At 44.8% G+C, this 23,742-nt stretch overlaps 1 protein-coding gene across 1 annotated transcript in view; it reads right to left on the reverse strand.

Moving 5' to 3' along the window:
• The window catches only part of LOC309818742 (neuroendocrine protein 7B2-like), a 53,638-nt gene extending 30,923 nt beyond the window's left edge, over positions 1-22,715 (reverse strand). The window contains exons 1-2 of the mRNA XM_082648645.1: positions 22,677-22,715; positions 20,956-21,188 (exon numbers count right to left, since the gene is read on the reverse strand). Of these exons, the coding sequence (XP_082504771.1) occupies positions 20,956-21,181 (226 nt within the window). The 5' untranslated portion in view covers positions 21,182-21,188; positions 22,677-22,715. The remainder of the gene's footprint in view (positions 1-20,955; positions 21,189-22,676) is intronic.
• Positions 22,716-23,742: the final 1,027 nt, after the last annotated feature.

Raw genomic sequence — 23,742 nt, forward strand, 5'->3', positions numbered from 1 at the left:
CAGAATTCAAATTCATTCATAAATCCAGACTTACATTTTAAAATAGCCTTAAAAAATAATTTAAAAGATTTTTAAATGGCTTCAGCCTCCCCACCCACCTTACCAACCAAAATTTTAACTAGAACTACTGATGAGAAACAATTAAATTTCATAGTCTCTCTTTACTTGCAATAGTAGATAGCAGCTCTGTCCTATATAAATATAATGAAAGCTACATAGGTAATTTAAAATTGTCTAGTAGTCTCATTTCAAAAAAAATAAAGAGGAACAGATGAAGTTAAATTTAATAACTAGAAAAATGTATTCCAAACGATGCAAATTGCTATATCAACATGTGATCAATATAAAAAATGACCTATATATTTTGCATTCTTTCTTTCTTTCTTTCTTTTTTTTGGTACTGCCTTCAAAATCTGGGTTGTAGTTTAGAGTACATCGCAATTCCAACCAGCCATATGTCAAGTGTGTAGTAGTCACCCATGGCTGGGGTCTGTGTGGACAGCTCAAGTTCACAGAGGAGGTGAGGCATGCTAGGCAAAAGTGGAGGCTCTGCAGTCTGAATGCTTGAGTTTGAATCTTGGCGCCATCACACTACTGTATGACCTCATCTGTAAAATGAGAATACAAATAATGCCAATTTGAAGGGGTTGGTATGAGGATAAAATTAAAAAAAAAATAATATAAATCAATCAATCAAATAAATTTTAAAATAATAAAATAATTTAACAAATTTAATTTAAAAATAAAAAATAAAACAAATAATAAAAATATAAAAACTAAAAAAATAAAATAAAATAGACCTTGTGAGGTTTTTTGCATGGATCTTGGCAAATATTAAGTTGTTGTAATTTTACAATACATGTGCTGCATACTTAAAAACTTAATGTGATCCTGGACAAGTTACCTTACCCCTTTAAATATTCATTTTCCTTTTCTGTAAAACAGAGGTGATAATAATACTTCATTAAGAAGATTAACTTGTACAAACATAGCACTTAATAAATGTTCGTTTCTTTCCCCTTGGATTCAGGTGTCAACAAACAGAGAAATAGCCAAAGGGCCAGCACAGTTGGAACAGAGGTAAATGGGCCTGGGAATTGGCAAACTGATCGTCACAAGGTAACTGTGCGACAGGCAAGCATCTAGATGGTTCCAACCTACCTCGGGCAGTTTGAGAGTGCCCACGAGATGTGCTTCTTTTGTAGTCCCTGTACTAGAAGCCATCTAACAACAAGCAGGCTCACTGTTTCATAGGCTGATGGAGGATGGATTTGCATCTTATATGATACGTCGCTATGTATGCCCAATTCAATAGACAGCCATTCGATATTTTAAAGCTACAGCCATGACTTGGTTCTCTTGGTGTTAATAAGAAGAAAAACAAATAAACTATTTAGTTACTATATAATTCAAAATCTCTATTGGTAATGGCCTTGACTGCTTTCCTACTCCGAGGCTTGTTTTTTTCATATTTAATGTCTTATACAAGATTTTGAGAAGGAAAACTTAAAAATTTTAATTAGAACCATATCCTAAATATCCTTCTGCTCCTCTGCATATTTGTTTATTTTTTCTTAGGATTGATTTGTTAAGAGTTTTGGAATTACCGGAGAAGAGCTTTTGAGGATGTTTGAAATCCATGATTCAAAACAGGGAAGGTCACAAGAGTGATGGGATTGGTTATGACACCAGAAGGATCCAGCCATTCCTCAAACCAGGGGCTCAGAACACTCCACCCTGCACTTCAAGGAGATGTTGTAAACCCTCCCAAGGTTTTAATGCCCCTTCGTGCTTTAACGTTCCAGAAGGCTCATTTCTGAATAATAATAAAACTGCCACGAAAAACAAAGTGAGCTTTGGATGATACCAAGGGCTCAGCCATTCCTCCCACCAATGGAAAGGGAAATTTCGATAAGACACGAACAGTACTTGATTTTACCTAATGGGACTCACAGCTCTGACTCCTTACTTCTCCAAAGAATTCAATAAAACTAAGTGTAACAATAAAAAATGAAATAAAACAAACATCACAAAAACACCCTCCACTAAACTAGGTCCCCTTGTGACCCTAGATTTATCTCTGTAGCCATGTTATATCTTTCAGAAAGTGGCAAAAACCACTCTTTTTTTTAAAATACAGGAGTTAATGCTGATATGATCCATTAAATAAAACAGAATTGGGCACAGACAGATGCCTTACCAAAATGGAAATAAATATCCTGAGAATCTGCATAGAGGTTATTCAGGATACTCATGGTATTCCAACTACTTCAGTGGCATCAGGCACAGTTTTAGGGAAAAGGGGCCCTGATGAATAAATGTACTTTTAATTCATTTAAAGGCAGTGATTTGAGATTTAAGGGACTTTGGGGTGAGTTGGGGAGGGTTGCACAACCACAGAAATGTCATTTAAACCATGAAAAGTTTTTCATCCAGAAATCCCAAGGGTTTTACTTATGTTGATGTCTATTCCCCACCTGAGAGAGGCAGAAGAATGATTATGAGAGGAAGAAGGGTCTCTGAGACCCAAATTGGAGGCACAGACAGAGGTTGGGTTTCCTTAGGCATCCCTGGCCCAGCCCACAGTTGTGAAGAAATTATTATGGATTTATTATTATGCTTTGGAGCCTCATCTCCTAAGTGAGACTGTAGCCTCCTGACCTCTCTCTGTCCCCTTCAGTATTTTCTTTTTTTTTTTGGCCGTACAGCTTGTGGGATCTCAGTTCCCTGACCAGGGGTTGAACCCAGGCCATGGCAGTGAAAGCCCAGAATCCTAACCACTAAGCCACCAGGGAACTCCCCCCTTCAGTATTCTTTACGTACAGCAGCTATTCAAGACATATTCGTTGATGGAATGGCCTCCGTTCTGTGAGACTGGAGGTAACTAAATGGTTCTCAGCAGGTTATGTGTTATTTATACAAACAAAAAATTCTAGCAGAACACACATGACTAGTTGCCATAACTGCTCCTAGAGGTGGATTTACAGTGAAGTGAATGAAGCTGAAGATTCAGAACCTCACATTTTCATAGACTGCTTCCAAGGCCCTGGACCTAATTTTGTAATTTGGTGTTATTTGCCTTAAAGAGGTTTCCAAATTACATAAGCTTCAGGCCTCACAAAGCTTGGATCTGCTCTGAGCTGTTCTTAAAAGCCTTCCATGAATACCATCGTGGAGTTTTTATCTGCCATTATTTTAACTCCTACTTATCCAAAGCAAATATAAATCAATTAGCTCTGGAACCATGGACAAATTAGGCCTGGGTTTCCTCGCTTCTGAAAATAACAAGCAACTGCATAGGATTCCTCAAGTCCCAGAAGAGAGAGATGTGGAGAAGATACAGTGGGAAAAGAAAGCAGCAAAGGACCTGAGCCCCCAGCCCCAGTCCCGGCTGTACTGCTAACAGCTGGTATGTGACCTTCAGTGAGGAACTTCACCTCTCCAGACCACAATTTTCTCTACTGTGAAACGCGTCAGGTGGACAAGATGCTCTCTGAAGCCCCATCTCGTCCTGTGCTTCCAATACCCTAATTTATGCCGTAGGCCACACCTCTCACCTACTCTCACCAGATGCTCACAAGAGCCCCAGGGAGTATTCAGTGGGGTATTCTGGTGAGCTTCTGGCTTCTAATTCAGTGTTCTTTCTGCTACACCCCACTGCAGACATTTGCCAGCCGAACAGTAAATAAGGCTGATGTCACCGGCTTTGATGGCCTTCAAAAAATGCGCTGTTGTCATGCCGAGTCAAAGATGACGCTCTGACATGAACCAGCCTTGTAGCGTGTGGACGTGGTGATCACGAGCGTGCAGCTCCCTTCCCACGAGAGGCAGTGGATTTGAAGCTGCAGCTGGTACAGCTGGTCTGCAGGGAAACGTCATTTTTTTTTCCTCATGCCTCCATTCCAAACCAGGTTTCCTTTTCTCCATTACTTGACTATCCATTGCTGACAGCTGGACAATCATTGGAATCATCTGGGGCACCCAAAAAAAAAAAACAGTCCTCAGCAGCCCCAACTCCCCAGAACTCCCAAATTTACATTCCTGGAGATACTGGGGGCCAGGGATCTTTAATTCTAAAAGCTTCCCAGCTGATTCTGATTACCCAGCGGGTGAGAATATCGCTGTTCTCGGTAGTTTTCTCTATCTTAACAGGCCTGGAAATGCCACAGCACTTGAAACCGTCTATCCCGCTACTCTGATGCCTCTTGTTACAAAGTCAGCTGGGGCAGTGTTGGCTGGGACAAGTAACAGCAGCCAGAGGACACCCCTATCACAAAAGACCACGCATTGTACGATCCCGTTATATGAAGTGTCCAGAGTAGACAACTCCATAGAGTAGATTAGTGGTTGCCAGGGGTTGGGAAAGGGGAATAGGAAGTAAAGGGAGGGGACGAGGCGGGCAGAGATGGAAGGAGTGGTGATGGCTAAGGGGAATGGGGTTTCTTCTGGGGATGATAAAAATGGTCTAAAGTTGACTGTGGTGATGTGAATATGCTGAAAACCATTAAAATGTATGCCATAAATGGGTGAATTGTATGGTATGTGAATTATATCTCAATAAATATATCAGTAAATAACCAGCCCTGGGCTTCCCTGGTGGCGCAGTGGTGGAGAATCTGCCTGCTAATGCAGGGGACACGGGTTCGAGCCCTGGTCTGGGAAGACCCCACATGCCGCGGAGCAACTAGGCCCGTGAGCCACAACTACTGAGCCTGCGCGTCTGCAGCCTGTGCTCCACAACGAGAGGCCACGACAGTGAGAGACCCGCGCACCGCGATGAAGAGTGGCCCCCGTTTGCCACGGCTAGAGAAAGCCCTTGCACGGAAACGAAGACCCAACACAGCCAAAAATAATAAAATAAATAAATTAAAAGAAGGCTCAACATTTAAAATAAAATAAAATAAAATAACCAGCCCTAACCTTCCCTTCCTCCTCTGCACACACACATAAACACACACCCACACACGTACCACGCCAACTTGTGATCACTGGCAGGTTAATCACAAACACCCAACAGGTGAATGTCCTCCGTGTTTGGCATTCAGCCTCCTTATCACCTCACTCACCTGTGACCACTTGTTATGACCCTCCTCCCACCCTCCCAAACCAGATCCCAAATTGTCCCAGGACAATGGCACCACCTGGTGGCCAACCCAGGAAATCTCTGACTAGGTATTTCTGCGCTACCTCCTCTCTCATTGTCTGAGGACCTCAGGCATAAGCCATTCTCTCGTTTTCTTCTGCCAACTTCAGGGTTCAGTTAATTCTCATTTAGGTAATCTCCAATTTATACACAAGCATTCCCTTCCATCTCTTCTCCCAATCCTTTCCCAGAGTCCAACCCTTCAACTGCTGCTAAAAAGCTTAAGGAACTTCAGTTATAAGCCTGCACTGTGAAGAAGGCAAAATCTGAAAGTGGTTAGTCACAATCCGATCTAATAAAGAACAACGCACCTTATTAACAAATATTTTGGAGAATATGAAAAGCAAATAGCTACATAATAGATGGAAAGATGGTCAGTTTTGCTGGTAATCAAATAAATACAAGCTGAAACAATGAGTGTCATTTTTGCCTGTCAAAAGATTTAAAAAGGTAATACTAATAGTTAACAAGGGAGACAAGATTCCCACAAACAGAGGAAGAGAGAGAAGCCCTATTACTCCAACATTTACAGAAATCAATCTGACAGTAGGTAGGAAATGGAGCCTAAAAATATGCATGGAGCTTGACCCAATTTTTCTTTTCATAGAAATATATACCCTAGAGAATTTATCAGGAGTCTACACAAAGATTCATATGCAAATATGATCACTGAAGCAATGTTTTTGATGGGGACAAACTGGAACAACTCTAAATGTCCTGTATTTGGGGAATACTTAACTGAACGTGGGATAAACATATAATAGAATATAATTCAGTTACTAAGAATAATTACAGTGATTTTTAAAAATGATAAACAAAAAGGCTCTTGATATCATATTAAGTATAAAAATCCAGATTAAAATATTTACAGTATGGGGGGAGGGATAAATTAGGAGGTTAGAATTAATGCATACACACTATTACATATTAAATAGATAACCAACAAGTACCTGCTGTACAGCACAGGGAACTATACTCAGTATTTTGTAATAACCTATAAGGGAAAAGAATCTGGAAAAATATATATATGTATGTATAACTGAATCACTGTGCTGTACACCTGAAACTAACACGACATTGTAAATCAACAAAAAAATATTTACAGTATGATTTTTTAAAATTACATTTATATGCATAGAAAAAGAGACTGGAAAGAAGCACAATAAATGTTGAAAGTAGGTATCTCTCCGTGGTAAGATTGTAAATAATTTATTTTCCAAATCATCCACAGTGGCCTTTATTACTTTTTTAAATTACTTTTATAATAAGAAAAATTACTATAAATATAAGTAGTCCATACCACCTACAGAGTCTTTAAAGGTACCCCAAATTTCCTTCTGAAATGTGCTGCACCAGGAAAGATAAAGCCTGCAGAGAAGTGGTTCTCCACAGGGGGCGATGTTGACCCACAGATGACATTAGTTCTGGTTGTCACAAGTTAGGGAGTTCTGCCGGCATGTAGAGGGCAGGTGCCAGAGATGGAGCCCTCATAGCAGAGAAGTCTCTGGCCCAATGTCACGGGTGCTGAGAGTGAAAACCCTGCTCTCAAGTCAAACTCACACGATTTGAATCCAGACCTGTATCTGTATCCCCCTTAGCTGGTCAGTCCTGGTCAACTACTCACCAACTCTGTACATCAACTTGCCCTTGTGAGAGAGCAGCATCTGCATAGGATTCCTGAGGGCAAAAGTAACCATAGGATTTCTGAGGGCAAAAGTAAGCATATATATATATAGTGTCTGGCACATAGTAGATGCAAAATAAACATTAGTTCTCTTCCCCTAGAACCACATTTAAAGGAAAAATACTATTACGTATTCAATTTTGTGTTTCCTTTTGTTAGGTATTATAAAAAGAGAGCTTCTTAACCTTTTAACTAACCTCAATTACCTTTTTCAAACGCACATTTGGAGTCAAGTCAGCTTTCATGTGCTCTCCCCAGATTCTAGAGCTTTAATATCAGGTTGATAGGATGAAAAAAAGTGAATTCTTAAATCTACCAAAAACTCATGGAGGCAAATGTTCTAAGTACTGGGGCTAATGTAGGTGAAAAGCTGATCTTCTGTCCTGACACTGCCCACTGGGTCCACCCTGGGGTCTGGAGGGGGACACAGGGCACCAAAGGACACACAGGTGTTGTGTGTGCATCTCTGCTTAAATCGGAGGGAGGCTGACGGTCATCACGTGCTCTCCTTGGTGCTGTAAGTGGGGGTGAGGGATGAGATCTGACTCGTCTTGGACCACAGATGAAGGCTCTGAAGCATGGTGGGGAGGCCTGGGTGGGTAGGCGGGCTGCAGAGAGAGTTGCGTGGGTACCAGGTACCGATCGCTTACTCTGCTCAAGGCCTGGATCTGGAGAACTGGGAGGAGCTGACCACTCCCTGCCTGCAGGCACGTCTTGCACAGCCCAGACCCCCAGGCTCCACAACTCTGCCTGTAAAAAGAAGCCAGAGGCGCTGACCTGGCTCCAGAGTGCTGTATACAGACCCAGTTCAATGAGAACCAACTGCCAAAAATCCTCTTCACTGACCCCATGCGAAAACAAAGAATCCTTCTGATATTAGTAAAATGCATCATTTACCGTCAGAAGAACTGCTCTTTTACCCATCCCTTCGGAAACATTTTCAGGCAATAGCACCTGCACTGTTGCCATATTTTTGCACACTCCAGCGAACAACGGCTATTCAGAGTCTGGACAAACTCAACAAGTGGTCCTTCCCGTCAAATGCTGAAGGATTAAAAAAAGAAGGCAGGCAAGCAAGAGACAGGAGAAGCGACCTGCTGGTTCAGTTCAGGAGACGGGTGTCTGCGGTAGTTTACAGCAAAGGGACTCCTCCCAGCAGGCCCATCCAATCTTGCTGCTCAGGTGGAGAACGTGAGTCACTCACATCTCGTCCAAACCGTGCCGGGCTTGTTGACACAGGCCTGCTGAGCTCTCGGACCAGGAAGGTCCCCTGGGCCTCTACAGGGCAGGCCACTCTACTGGACTGACCATCTCCCCAGCCACAATCTGTCTCATGCAGATAAACTCGGACAGGCCTCCGGGGGAGATGGCCAGTAGTGCCCCGAGCCTGTCACCTTGGTTGTTTCCAGCCCTGGGGGGAGTATCACCCTGCTTTGCTCAGGCCAAACACCATGCCAAAGTTCTCACACCCACTGGGCACCAGCGTCCTCTGAAGTCCTGGGAGGGGTCAGCCTCTGGCCCCCTGAGAGCTTACGATCCAGTGTGTCCAGCACAGAACAGGTGGAGCAGCTAGAGGAAAGAGCTGGTCCACAGACCATCCAGCCTGTGCTGAGCACGGCGGGAGGCACGCTCCCTCGATTCTCTCTCTGCCGTCCACACACGCTGAGTGACTGAAGCAACACCCACCTCCGTCCCCCGAGATCCCAATGGTGTTGGTGCCTAATGCGCACGTATCTGACCAAGACACAAAGAAATACCCCACCCACCTCCCACCTAAAACCACCGCCGCCGCCGTTGCCAGCCAGGCTCGGGGCAGCCTTTTTATCTGCAAGGAGACAGAGGAGGGTGCAGGACACTCTGCAGAGAAGGGGGACAGGCAGAGTCACACGCACCATGTACCCCTGTCCCCGGATGCTCTTAAGTAGAAAAACTCGGTGACAACCCTCAAAGTGACCAGCTTTCCTGTCACCTCCCCTCCACCCCTAACCACCCTGCACTCAACACATTCTGGATACAATGTCTATTTCTTCCCGCCTCCTCCTGCCTGAACCTGAGTCCCCATGATCCACAAGATCCTTCCTCAAGGAAGCCCGGCTCAAGTTCAACTGACCTGCAGCGTTTTTTGTGTTTTTTTTTTGCGGGGTTGGGGGGTGCGTAGGGCAACGCCTTACCTCCCCTCAGAGCTCCTGCGTGGTGACTGTGAGAGCCACATTCTGGACTCTCAGCTCCTATCCCAGCGTGTGGAAAGTGTGCATTTCTATTTTTATGTCCCTTTCCCTCACCTAGACTTCAAGCTCCTCAGACAAGGGCTGCTACAGTCACAGTTAAGAGAACACGGGCCCGGCCGCTCCCCTGCAGCTCCGCGGATACCAGTCTGTATCACACCCATTTCACTGACCCACTCCACTGGAGCGAGGGGGTGTATGAAAATACAGTTTATCATTCCTGATCTTGCGTGTGTTTTCTCATTCTCACCCCTCTGGAGCACCGATGGAAAACGCATCCGGGGATGGGGTGAGGGGAAAGGCAGTCCAGTCCTGTTCTGTCCCCGATCCTCAGGAAAACTACCCAATTCCTCGGGTCAGAGTTTAACTTTTACTAACAGGCTAAGAGAAGATAATGACTGACTCTTATTTCACAAAGATCCTATGTAAAAAAATTAGATGTGTGTTGGTTGGTTTGAAAATGTATCAAGGTTACAGCACCTGGCATGCGGTAGGCACCCAGTAATTACTTATGGAGTCAGTAAAAATGGAAATGTGTTAGATGATATTTTGATAGGATGCATGGTTCAGGGGAAGCATACTGATCATGGCCTGCTAGTCACGCCAGCACGTGGACAGTCTGCTCTCAAGCGACTGAGAACACGCTTTCCAACCCATCTGCACACCATTCTCACACCAGCATCTCCTACATGCACATGAGCATGCTTCGCTCTTGGCTCCGCAGCTGACTAAACAGTCAGTCTTCTTGACTTTTAAAAGATGTTTCTATAACCCATGTCATGGCCAAACACAGGACATATAAGGATAAGAAATAGAACAGAGCATGGTTGGGTACGGAAAAATTGCTATTTACTGGTTTTCAGGAAGCATCTCTCTTCACTATAGTCACATGTTCCTAACTCTTAAGGTCAACACTAGTAGAGCACTTCATAGGACTGGGGGTGGGGGGATTGGGGGGGATGGGTACAGTACTGGTTTCTCCAAAGTCTTACATGCAGCTATGGCGGGCAGTTTCCCCAGGCCAAGCCTAGGAGGACACAGGGAACAGGGAACATAGGATATGACCGTAGACATGACCACCTTCCAGCCCTGAAGCCATTTATACCTAGAAATACATATGGTAGAATGAAACAGGTAATGACCATGACAACAATGCTTCCCATATGAGTAATATCTCATATTGTCCCAAACACTTTTATATGTATCATTTAACCTGACTGCTATATCAACCCTGTGAGATGGCCTGGGTAGCTTACCTCCATCTTCAGACTGGGAAACTAAACTTCATAGAGTTTAAGGGACTTGCTTAGTGCCACAATGGCGGGTCTGAGCCAGGACTCAAACCCCTGGGCTTCGAGCCTCGGTGCTTTTCCTGCTACGCCACGTGATGATCACCTCCCCCACCATCCACACCACGTGCCCCTTCTGCCACTCCAGTCCCATGGCACACCATGGGTAAAAGCCACACTTAGTTTTAATCGTGGTGCCAAGCTGTGGTCTGCTAAACCCTCCCAGCCGGCTTTCACAGCTTTCTTTATGAACCGTGGTGCCCAAGGTATTTGCACCAATTTGTTCCAAGAGGCCAGTCTGTCGGAAAATTTGCTTTCTGAAGCTTCACGTCCCTGAAACACCATCTGCCCCAACCCGCCTGTGGTTTACCACGACTCCCAGCATCATTACAGCTTCTCAGCTAAATATCACAGGATTAGCCAAGTCTACGGGGATGGAAGACAGCTGGTTGGAGAAATTCAGTCAAACCTAACACAGCTGGCTTGCCAGCTAGATCGAAAAGCTCAAGCTGTGTGATTGTGGGCAACTTGACACTTTTTTTTCACTGTTAGAAAGGTTATATCAAACGAGACAGGGTTTGGGAAAGTAGTTTTGCAAACCATAAAGTATTATATAAGATTTTGTTACCACTATTCCATTTCCCACATGTGTGTGATCTGCTTTGTCCATTATCTGTGGAAATCATGTCCTGTGGTGACTCAGAACGCTGCTGTTGCCGTGCCCTGTCTCCAGATGGCAAGTCTCAGGTGACGAGGTCCCAGCTGGAACCTGCTCTGGGCTTCAGATAGGACAGCTGTGTCTGGGAGGACACCAGCCAGAAGCTAGTTGCATGAGGAACTGAGATGCCTCCTGGGGAGAAGCTCATACCAAAGGAAGGAGGAGTCTGGCGGGCAGACCCTGAGGCAGGGATAAGTCCTGCCTTTGTGGTTAGTGGGCGGGGTGGGGGTGGGGAGGGATTGTTAACCCCTACGGTGCCTGATGCCTAGTTAGGTTTCTCTCCCTGTGCAACCTCTCCTGTGATCTACGGAGAGCAAGGTGGGGGGCTGGGTGTTGCTGGGAACAGTGAGAAATAAAATGGAAAGCTCTGTTTTCCTAAAACTCTCCAGGGTTTAGGGGCACACTGACGGGGTACACTGACGGGGCTCCCCATGCCCTCGCCACCCAACACTTTACGACAGGCTCCCTGAGGTTGTAACAGCTCAATGCTCTGTGTTCAGAATCATACGTGGATTTAGGGCACTTTGCAGGAGCTGAGGTCCTAAGTGAGTAGGTGGAAGAAGAGCCAGTGAATTTTGAATTTTAGGGTTAAAATGCTCGAAATAGGGAGTTCCTGGCGGTCCCGTGCATCCACTGCAGAGGGCAGGGGTTCAATCTCTGGCTGGGGAACTAAGATCCCACAAGCCGCGTGGTGCGGCCAAAGAAATAAAAAATAAAAATAAAATGCTTGAAATATAGTTACAGGCTGGATGATCTTGACTGATCTAACACTAGTTTCACCTGCTGGCATCTCAGAGGTCAATGTTGTTTCCAAAGAGCAAATACAGTAAGAGGTTCTTTGAAAAGATATTTTGTGAGTATCTATTATGTGCCTGGCCCTGTCTAGGCTCTGCAGATACAAAAAGCAGGGCAGACATTGTGTCTGCTCCTGCAGATCTTACAGTCTGGTGAAGAAGGCAAGCAGCAACCTCATCATAAATGCCAATTCACAGGCAGTCTATATAGAGCAGCAAATTCAAAGAAAGATCAATAATGAGCCCAGGAACAAGGATCATCCTTAAAGATAAACCTACTTCCCCAGTTTGGTCCAAGATCAAGCCTGTCCTCAACCACACCATTAATCAACTAGCGTAAGAAGGGTACGCCAGGGTCCAGCTCAGGCTCTGAAACACATTCAAATACTAGCTGCAACCCTGGACAAGTCACTTCTCTGACCTTCTGCTTCCACAACTGTAAAATGTGGCAAAGAATACCTGCTCTCCTTGCCTGAATCAAGGAAGCAAGTGTGAACTTACTTGCAAGCATGAACTTCACAGCATCCCGACATACTTCTGCCTCTTCCCTTTTTTCCCAGCTGAGGAAAGACCTAAATCCAGGTCTCCATCTGAGCTCCCGGTTTCATCTCCCACCTCCCCAGGAAGGTTCACCCCTCAGTCATCTGCTCTTCATCCCACATCTTTAACTCTCTATTGGGTCTTGCCAATTAGCACTTCAACAAGTGCAAATCTCTAAAACAACCACCTACACAAAAACCTTCCTCATCTCTACATCACCATCATCTCTACATCATCATCCTTCCACAACTGTTACTCAGTCTTCTCCCCACTACCCGACATTCTGGAACAGATGTTTACATCGTGTCTTCTCTCCTGTTTCCTGCACTGTGGTTTCTGGCCCCACTACTCCGCAGAACCCGTTCTGCCCAAAGACCCCCGGGAACTTCAGTGTTGCTACACACAGTATACACTTTACACCCAATGGTCCTTATTTCACACGACCTCTCTGCTGATTTTGACAAAGGTGACCACTGCCCCTTCCTGAAACACTCTTTCCTTGTTTACACCGCACCTTACTGGTCCTCCCTAATGCCCAATCTTTCTTGGTTTCCTTCACAGATCCTTCTACCTGGCCCTGTAGACTGAGTAGTCCGGGCCTTTTCTCAGGTGTCTGCTCTTCTGTTATTTATTTATTTATTTTTTGCGGTACGTGGGCCTCTCACTGTTGTGGCCTCTCCCGTTGCAGAGCACAGGCTCCGGACGCGCAGGCCCAGCGGCCACGGCTCACGGGCCCAGCCACTTCACGGCATGTGGGATCTTCCCGGACCGGGGCACAAACCTGCGTCCCCTGCATCGGCAGGCGGACTCTCAACCACTGTGCCACCAGGGAAGCCCCTGCTCTTCTTACTTGATACCCACCCAGGTAATCTCATCCATTTCTATGGCATGAGCTGCCACTAATATGGGGTGACTCCCAAACTCCTTCCTTTACCCAGACAGCTCTCCTGTGTCAGATACATCTGAGTGTGCTTTCTGCACACCTGCACCTGGATGTCCCAGGGCACCTTAAACACAACAAAATCATCATTTTCATCTCCTTATCCTCCCCGCTCCACCAGAAAAAAAACGCAGACCTCCTCCTATTCCTTTTCAATTTCTTATCACTATCCATGCAATTGCCTAAGACAAAACACTGGAAATCATCCAGGGAAATTTTAAGGATTTGAGTTCAGGGTGGTCTCAATGGAACCCCAAAGGACATGGGCCAAACGGGAGGCCCTGGTCCACTGAAAGACAACCCTTCAAGCCCATTGCTCTCATTGGCTCTCCCAGGATGAGGATAACCTAGAAAGAGATTTTAGTCAGGATACCTGGGTCAAGAGTCAGCCCCACCCCTTCCTCCAAATGCCGAGAGAGGCTAGCCTGAAACTTTGAGAGGCCCAGGTCGGTTGTTCAATGTTAACAACTCTTCCCTCCAACCTTCAAATGGGAAGCAACTATTGCCACCCTGTGGCCAAGTGGAGGCACTACGGCTCCTTTACGAGGCCAAAGGTTGGCCAAGTAGAGACTCCTTAGGAGATGAAGCCCAAAATTTAGTGTTATAAAAAGGAATTTTGATATTTTTAGGTTTGGCAATACTGGTTTAAATTTAATCGGGATCCATCAAGTGGCTTGGTATCTGGGGTTATCATGTGGTCTAGAATGGTGGGGAAAATGAACCAGTGGCATTGAGGAGACCCTCTTTTACCTGAGGCTCCTATTCTGAAGACTGAAGCACATTTTCCGGTTGGATTCATCAAAAGCTAACATTAGTGTCAGCTGGCAGAGCCACTTCTGATTCCCACACATCTCTATCCCATAGCTAATGGCTCTCTGAATCAATCCCTTGGACAGCTGGTGGCTTTATTTGTTTCTGGGGATAATATAACAACAGTAGCCATTTAGCTATGTCATAGGGACCAATGAGCCACTTTGAGCTTGGAGGGAGGTGGGCACTGCTGAGATACAAGGTGCACTGAAACGCAGCTGAACTGTACTGCTCACTGGGGGAGTCATCCAAAATAATATCAGGGAAAGCCATTAAAGACTGGAAGTGTGTTCCTGATATCCACAGAGTGAGAGGAGGCAGGTCTACATTCAGTTACTAACGGAACCCACTGTGAGAGCGGGCTGAAGCCCCACTATGAGAAAACCAGGTTTCAGAACAGTCGCTGAGATCACACACAGCTAATAAATAGTATGGTTAAGATTCAACCCGTGACCACCTAGAGGGGTGGGGTAGGGAGGGTGGGAGGGAGACGCAAGAGGGAGGAGACATGGGGATATATGTATATGTATAGCCGATTCACTTTGTTATAAAGCAGAAACTAACACACCATTGTAAAGCAATTATACTCCAATAAAGATGTATTTAAAAAAAAAAAAGACTCAACCCCGCTTTTCTTTACCATCAAAGCGTGTTTTCTTCTCTATAAAACAAGTTGGTGCCTGTTTGTCTTTACTTTATATTTTTGTTTTGCTTTGGGTTAAGAATTTACACATTTGATGACCATCCTTTAATAATATAGTCTCTCTCTTTTTTTTTTTTTGCGGTACACGGGCCTCTCACTGTTGTGGCCTCTCCCGTTGCGGAGCACAGGCTCTGAGGCCACGGCTCACGGGCCCAGCCGCTCCGCGGCATGCAGGATCGTCCCGGACCAGGGCACGAACCCGTGTCCCCTGCATTGGCAGGCGGACTCTCAACCACTGCGCCACCAGGGAAGCCCTATAGTCTCTTTTTTTCCCCAGACAGAAGATGAGCACAGATCACAACTCTCCATTAATTACTTAATGGTTAGCAATTCTCATGCTAGAAGATGTTTCTCATACAAATTTCTAAACTCCATGGTTATTTTCTCTACACTATATGCAAAGCTATGTAAAATCAGTTAATTTGGGGGCAAAGTATGATTAATCCTCACAATGTTTATAACATCATCAAAAATCTTTACAATTGTAATTAAAGGAATACATTTATTTATGAAGTTTCAAAAAAAGAAAAAAATAGAATTTACACATTTGAAAGATGCTCCTTACCAAGTCATGTTTAACATACCTACGGAGAAGTGAAAAATAACCTCCAACCTCTTAGGATGTTTTGGGCAAATGTTTCCTCCCCAGGGACCACTTAGAGCAGGTCAACCAGAAGTCTGGCTTAACAACGAGTGACTTAACAACCAGGAGGCTGCGTACCAGGTTTCAGGAATCCTCTATTGCCTCAAGTCTAGTTGGCCCCCTGCTGGTTTCATTCCATAACTGCAAAAAGCCTTTCCCATTTCTCAATAGGCCCCTGTACAGAAGGTTCAAACCTTGCACCCTGGTGATCAGTCATAGTCAAAGTAAATAGACCTTTTGCCAAGCACATTATCACTGAGTTCCTGGCAAAAACCTCTAGGTAGATTTTTTGAAACACAGAACAGAAATGGAATATTTTCCTTGAACTGAAAGGAATAGAGTCTCAAAAGATCCAGAAGTCAAATAGAATTTATGTACTTATTGCTGCCAGATATACTTATTTTTTAAATATTTATTCAAATATACATTCATTCTTCAAATATTTACCAAGTGCCTACTATGTGTCTGGGTATAAAGCAGTAAATAAAATAGCTATTGCCTCATGGAACTGCCGTTCCAGTGGGGAGACGGACAATAAATAAGCAAGGAAACAAACATTCATTATAAATTTTTAAAACGCTATAAAGTTTTAAAAAAACAAAAGGGCTCTGTGGCAGAGAAGGGGGGCCACTCAGAGAAGCTGGGTAGGCCTCTCTGAGCAGATGACTTTGAAGCCGAGCCCTGCAGAGGAGGACAGGTATATGCAGAGTGGAAAGAACAGGTGAGAGCCTGGAGGAGGGAAGACACTGGTGTGGGTGTGGGGCTGCAGGGAGGTTGGGAGGGATGAAGGCAGAGTGCAGGTGAAACGGGCAAGGAAGTTGTTGGCCTTCACAAGCACAGCCTAAAAGGCATCTCAACATTAACCTGTGCAGGGCTTCCCTGGTGGTGCAGTGGTTAAGAATCCGCCTGCCAATGCAGGGAACACGGTTTCAATCCCTGGTCCAGGAAGATCCCACATGCCGCGAAGCAACTAAGCCCGTGCGCCACAACTACTGAGCCTGTTCTCTAAAGCCCGCAAGCCACAACTACTGAGCCCGTGTGCCACAACTAATGAAGCCCACGCGCCTAGAGCCCGTGCTCCACAACAAGAGAAGCCACCGCAATGAGAAGCCCGCGCATCGCAATGAAGAGTAGCCCCTGCTCGCTTCAAGCCCGCGCACAGCAATGAAGACCCAACGCAGCCAAAAATAAGAAACAAAAAAAAACAAAGAAAGTTCCTTTCCAGGATATCATGCCAATATCCTGGCGTCACCCCTGGCTCCTCTCTGTTTTTCAGTTCCTACCTCTAACCCACTGGCAAATCCTATTGGCTCCAACTTCAAATATATCCATCCTCCGACCATGCCTCGCCACTTCTCTAGCTGCCATGCTAGTACACCCCTCACCTGGATTATTACCTTAGTCTCCTAACTCATCTCCCCCATTGCAGTCCTCCCTCCCTACAGAGTATTTTCAAGACAGCAGTTGGAGTGGTCCTTTTCAAAGGAAGGCTGATCACATCACTGTCCCAAGTCTCCAGCGGCTTCAGATACACGCTCAAAGGAAAAGCCAAAGCCGCCGTAGGACTGTAAGACCCTATGACATGATCTGTCCCCACACACCACCTCCCACCTCCCCTTCCTGCCCTTACCCCAGTCTCATCTCTTCCTGTGCTCCTGAGTCCTGGGCTACAGCCATACTAGCCTCCTTGCTCTAACCTTATGGCTTTCGCATTTGCAGCCCTCTCCACCTAGAAGGACATGGATCACACAGCTGACTCTCTCAACTCTTATTTTTGCCTGTCTTCCCAGTGAGGAGTCCCCTGCCCCTATTTTGTTTCCTCCATCCCCCTCTTCTGCTTTATATTTTTATAGCACTTATGACCATTTGGCTTATTACATATTTTACTTATTTCTTTATGTAATGACTCTATCTCCCCTGTCCTGCCAATCTTTCAGGTTCATGTTCATTTCTTCAGTACCTAAAACAGTGCCTAGCATTCAAAAAATGCTTGTTGACTTGACAAATGAGTGGTGAGAACAGTGGGCTACAATGGACTAGGAGAGGACAGGAGGTGAGGAAGTACATTAGCATGTGTGGAAAGGTTGCTGTGGAAGAAAAATGGTAGAGTAACTCGAAGGGATATGGGATCAAAGGAGGAAATTTTTTTTTAGTGGGATATATGACCCCAGTGACCTAATAGTAATTTACACTGATACTACATCCTATTTTAAAAGGAGAGTTTATTATGCTATGTTTGAGAGCTTATATACATCTTCAATAGTGAGATTAATCTAAGGATTATACAACTAATTAATCAGAGTAGACACAATAAGAGGAAATTGTCTTCCATGTGCCACTTATTAGACAATGAACAGCGCTGCATGCAAAGAATTGAAGAGTCCAGTAATTGTCACCTAAAATGACAATGATGATTCATTTAGAAATGATTTCATGGTAGAATAGTTGGAGTATGCTAAAACTTTACTTTTGTTTCTCTGAACTGGAATATTACCTGCTTGCAGGTGAATAAATTTAAATCCTACCCCCAAGCTAAATGGAAGCTTCAAGAAGTAATTCACTCAAGGTCACATTACTGATAAATGATGGAGCTGCCGGTTAAATCCAGATATCTTTGGGAACAGCTTATGTTAAATGTGCATTAAAATTCACACCAGAATATATGTATGTATGTGTGTGTGTGTGTGTGTGTGTGTGTGTGTGTGTATATATATATATATATATATATATATATATATATATATATATATATCGTATTCTTTCTATAAAAATTAGAAAGAAAAACTTTCTAACTTGGTCCTTCATAACAAAATACTAAAATAAATGTTGAAGGGATATGGAAGATACCCCATGTATCTGTCAGACCCCTGGGAATTAGCATGAATGAAAGTCAGCAGAGACAATGCAAATAAACGGATGAGTTGAAACAATCCTACACTCACATGAGAAAATATTAGACCACCCAATAAATTAAATGCCAAACTCCAGGACAGGGAAAAATCCCAGGCTTATTTTGTTTCCCTGTTAGCTTGCACCCAGCTGGCAGAATTCTAAGATGACCCCCAAGATTCCCACCTACCGGTGTACATGCCCTGCATAATCCTCTGCCTTTGAGTGTGGGTAGGACCTGTGGGCTATCACTCCCTTGATAAATGACAAAAGTAATGAGATAGTCACTCCTATAATTATATTGTATTATGATTAGCAGACTAAAGGGATATTCTCCCTCCAGATTTGAGGAAGTAAGCTGCCATGTTGTGAGAGGGTCAGTGGCTTACAACCAACCTGAGAGTGGCCTCTGAGAGCTGAAAGGGACCCTGCTGACAGCCAGCAAGAGAAAGGGGACTTTGATCCCACAACAGCAAAAAACTGAATTCTGCCAACAACCTAGATGAGTTTGGAAGAGGACCCCAAGCTCCAGCCAAGACTGCATCTCCTGTCAACACTGTGATTTCAGTCTGATGAGACTGAGCAGGGGGCCCAGCTAACCCAAGCCTGACTCCTGACCAAAGGAAACTGTGAGCTGATCAATGGGTGTTGTGTTAAGCTGCTAAACGTGTGGTAATAGAAAACCAAAACACAAGCCGATATTCATCCCTTCCACAGACACTGAGGAGACCCAGCATGGTTATGACGTCACATTACCCCAAGGGTAATAATGAAAGCAGTTTTTAATTCTGAATTGTTCTAATCCATGCTCTTTCACACCTCCAATGCCTTTTCACTTGACATTACCTGATGAATTCCTATTCAAACTACAAAACCCAGGTCAAATGTTGCTTCTTCAAAACAGCATTTCCTTACAGACACCCCCATCCCCTCCCAAGCAGAATAAATTACTGTGTTCTTTACTTCCATGGCAGAAGCTTGCCTGTCCATCTATCAAAACACTGGCCATGATACACTGTAATAACTTCTCCCGGCTCCCACCCCACAAGACTGAGAAACTTTTAGGGCAGAGCTGCCTCAGTCTCCTGCACGGTGGCCGGCACAGAGCCGGTGCTTAACAGCTGGCTACTGAGTAAAGGAGGCTGTGGATACACATAGGCTGTTGATGCCCAGGGAGTTGCTGTTTCTTTTCCACACAGATGATCAGGCCTCCAGTATTAATGGAAACCTAGAAAGCCATCTCCATGACAACAGCTGGGTGACTAATCAAGCACTTTTACTGGTCAAAAGGGCAGATATTTACTGTCTTGAAAGAGCTGGTCTGAAATGGGTAGGTGTACTTGAAGCCAGAGTTGGTAGCAGACGCTGGAAAGGATTTAGATTCACCCCAGAAGGGGTGGTGCGAAGCTCTGTCTGATTTGTTCTGCCTCAAGCCCTGTGCTAGATATGCATGCTTCTGATTCAAATCATCTGTGTTAATCCATTCCTGAAATCAAATGTCAGCCTAAATAGACAACAACTCCACAGAGTTAGTTTTACTCAATGGTTTAAAACTATGGGTAACAAGACAGAAATGAGAATCATATATCAACAATATCCATGGCATTCCCAGGACCCCCAAAGCAGATAGCTGTTTTAGGAAATTATAGACTCAGACAAAATTATACAAAATCATTGCACAGGAAATAGTATTTTCTGGGTGTGTGTTTTGACAAAACTCAGAGAAAGAACTCATGTTTTTCCTTAGGACCCACTCCTGTGGGCAAACACTTGAAGTGCTCTTTTGTGTTCAGACTAAATTGACCATGCTACTGCTTTAGGGCTCCACCTCGGTGGAGAAAGAGAGCATTCAGAATCAGAGGGATACAAAGCAAGGCATGGAAATAAGGCACCTGCTCTTAAGAGCTGCTCATCACCACCTCATAAGAGCGAGATTCCAATTCTCTCTATAAGTAAATCACTAAACAAAAAAAGTATCACTTTCTAATAAAAGTATTACAATCATATTGCCAGAAACTTAGAGGAATTCAGGTGGGAAATGGTCTTATCACCCTAAAACAGTTAAATTAACATCTGTTATATTAAAAAACTTTTTTTAAAGTTATTGACATAAACTCTTAACATCAGTACCTCTTTTGGCTCCCTTGGGCTTATCTGACATCATCCCTAAGAATCAAATCAGATCTTTTAGGTCCTATATTTTGAAGATCTTTTACAAATACTGGCTGGCAGTGGCTCAGAGGCAGCCAGCTGGGGACACAATTTCCCAAAGATCAGTTTGGGAGAAGACATGGGGTCTGGGTTCTAATCTTTTTTTAGTGATAATGCTAGATGCTCCTTCATTCACTTACTAAATATTAGTGTACCAGATTTTGTGCTAGATGCTAGGGCTACAGCTGTGAATTAGATAAGGTCCCTGCCCTCACAGGACTTATATTCTCATGTGTATGTATGTATCTATATACTGTGTAGCATAAGAAGAAAGGGAAAACAGAAGGAGGAAGTAGAGTTTCTTCAATATGCATTAATTATTTTACTGCTAATGGAAACTGCAAACTGGCAGAACACAGTAAATACCTTCGATGCTCTGTGGGCCCACAAGGTTCATGGCCTGGTGAGCTGGATACTCTACCCGTGGCCTGGCAATGCCCAGCTGCTCCATCACACCATGGAGCAGCCTCTGGATATCTGTTTCTGAGACCCGGTCAGGGGTTCTCGGGCTATAAGCAGCTGTTGCAGTCCATCCAAATGTCAGCCAAAACACTAGGCCAGACAGCATGGTAGAAACCATCCTGGCAACCATTTTTAACCTGCAGAAAAAAGACCAAACATATATCGATTGGCCACAACTGGCAATTGTGATGATGTAATCATGTAATCACTCCAGGGAGTGATTCAAGGACCTCCCAGGAAGGGACTGCAATGAAAAATTCTTAAGGATTTGCTTAGGCCTTATGTGTCCACCCTAGCCAGGACATCAGCTGTGAGAAGGTATTAAAGAAACAGAACAGTCTGTCTGAGATAGCCAGTTCCCTCTGTCCTCACATTCTTGGGAAGACTAGACTATAATGGCACTTCTCACTCATTTTTTATTGTCCTTACAGCTCCCTGGAAGCTCTGCATTATGCCTACCCCACCACTCTCTCCCTCCCTTAAACCAACAAAAACAAACAACAAAAAATTTTGCCTCAATTTTGAGAAAGGGAGAGGGAGAGTGACATCTTGACTTTTCTAGTCCTGGTGAAGAAAAGGCTCAGGGGAAGGAGTTGGAAGACACAAATGGTAAAGAAGCATAGAAAGCTTAGGAGTGGTACAAGGGAACATCAATACACACAGCTCAGGCCTGCCCTCTAATCTGGGAAGGATTCTTGCTGCACCACATGCTAGCAGGGCAAACTTGGGCAAATGCCTCAACTTCCTTCTCTGCAAAAAGGGATGAGAAAAGCATCTGTCTTATAGGGTTACTCTGAGGTTAAGTGTGAGGGCACATGTAAGAGGACTGAAAACAATGCCAGACACACAGCCCCCCAGATTGCTATTATTATGTTGGCAATATTGCCTTACTGTTCCAGAGGTTCGAATTTGGGGAATCGAAGGGTGATGAGAGAGAAAACAGAACAGGTGAAGGAGACTGGAGAAACCTAGTCTGGGGAGTCAACCTGTCCTGAATGTTGGCTTCCACGCAACCAGAAGCCTGCAGAACAAGAGAACAAATATTCACGCAAATTCCCTCTGCAGCTGCTGAACGTTAGGGTGGAGACTGCAGGCAGTGGCCATGCAAAACCTCTTTTGACCATCCTTCTATGGGAGCGCGCGCGGGGGGGGGGGGCGCGGGGGGAGAAGGTGGTGGCAGCATGCATTTCTTCCCTGAAACTGAAATATTCATTATCCCCAATATCTACTTCTGTAAAGGAAAGGCTTTTTAAAAAGCCACTCAGATGTAAAACCCTGTACTACAAAGAGCTGAGCCAGCAAAGCCCGCAAAATCTGACGAAAAAGGCCAGAGGCAGACACCAGCCTCTCCGGCCATCTCCATCTTTCCCTCCTCCGCTCTGAATGCAGGATGTCTTTGTTTCATTTACACCCCCAGCCAACAGCGTTCTGACTTGATCTCCTTCCTCGGTACTCTTTCCCTCTTATTTAGAGCCGAACCTCCGGTTCCCACACCCATCCTTTGTCTGCCCCCAGCCTCCAGCTCAAGGATTTCAGCCTGACGCCCTCCCCCACTCCCGATCGTGAAGAGCCCGTTGGTCTGGGTGGGCGTCAGGAGGTCGAGCCGGCCTCAGCGCAGCACTCACCGAGCGGCAGCCGGAGGAGCCTGCTGCGGTCTGGGCCTCGGTGGGGGTCGGGCGCGAAGCGGGGAGATCTGGGTCTCTGGTGCGTCACCTCCCTCCTCGTTTTAGCCCCGCCCCGTCCCTCCTCCAGCAGGTGGAGGTCGCCTGGCCAGGACTCCCCAGAACTCAAACTCAGATGCTGGGGCCTTCCGTCCACGCATTCCACATACACATCTCACAGAGACCCTCTTCCTCTATCGACCCCTGTGTAAGTAATTAACCTTTCCTCAAGCAATTATCCAAACAGTGTGCCAGATCGCCTCGCCATTTCTGTCTTTCGTTCTCAATAGCACACCTTCCAGTTTTTTAGAAGTGTTTTAGCTTGAAGAGAAAAGCAGCACTGGGGCAATAGAAGAGACAAAAGTTGAAGAGGCCTTAAGAGCTTTTAATGATGGCACTGATTAGGTAAATCATGAGTGCTTTCAGAAGCCTCTTCATTGAGCAGGAAACCTATGGGGATATTTAATACAAGCTGATAGAAATTTCTGTTAAAGTGATAAACCAAAACCACGTGAAAACCGCTAGGAATATTAGTTCTGAGAGCTACTTCTAAACTTCCACACCAACTATCAAGTAAGATTCCTTTTGCCGGAAGAGAAACCATACTCCCTGCACATTGCGGAAATGTATCCAGGTAGATCCAGAATACCTTCTGTAAAAGATTTATAGGGCAACTTTGAACATTTGAATTTTGTTCAAACACAAGAATTGAAATGGAAAACCATACAATGAATATAAGTACTTAAATTTCTTTCGTCAAGACGGGATTGAGGGACTTCCCTGGCGGTCCAGCGGTTAAGACTCCCCCTTCCAATGCAGAGGCTGCGGGGTTCAATCCCTGGTTGGGGAGCCAAGATCCCACATGTCTCTGTGGCCAAAAAACCAAAACATAAAACAGAAGCAATATTGTAACAAATTCAACAAAAGACTTTAAAAATGGTCCACATCAAAGAAAAAATCTTTAAAAAAAAAAAAAAGACTGGGGATGAGTAAAGTACCTGGAGGTCCAAGAATAAGTACCTTGAGGAGG

The sequence above is a fragment of the Grampus griseus genome, assembly GCF_964374135.1.
Source record: "Grampus griseus genome assembly, chromosome: 2".
In the NCBI taxonomy this organism is placed as follows: Eukaryota; Metazoa; Chordata; class Mammalia; order Artiodactyla; family Delphinidae; genus Grampus; species Grampus griseus.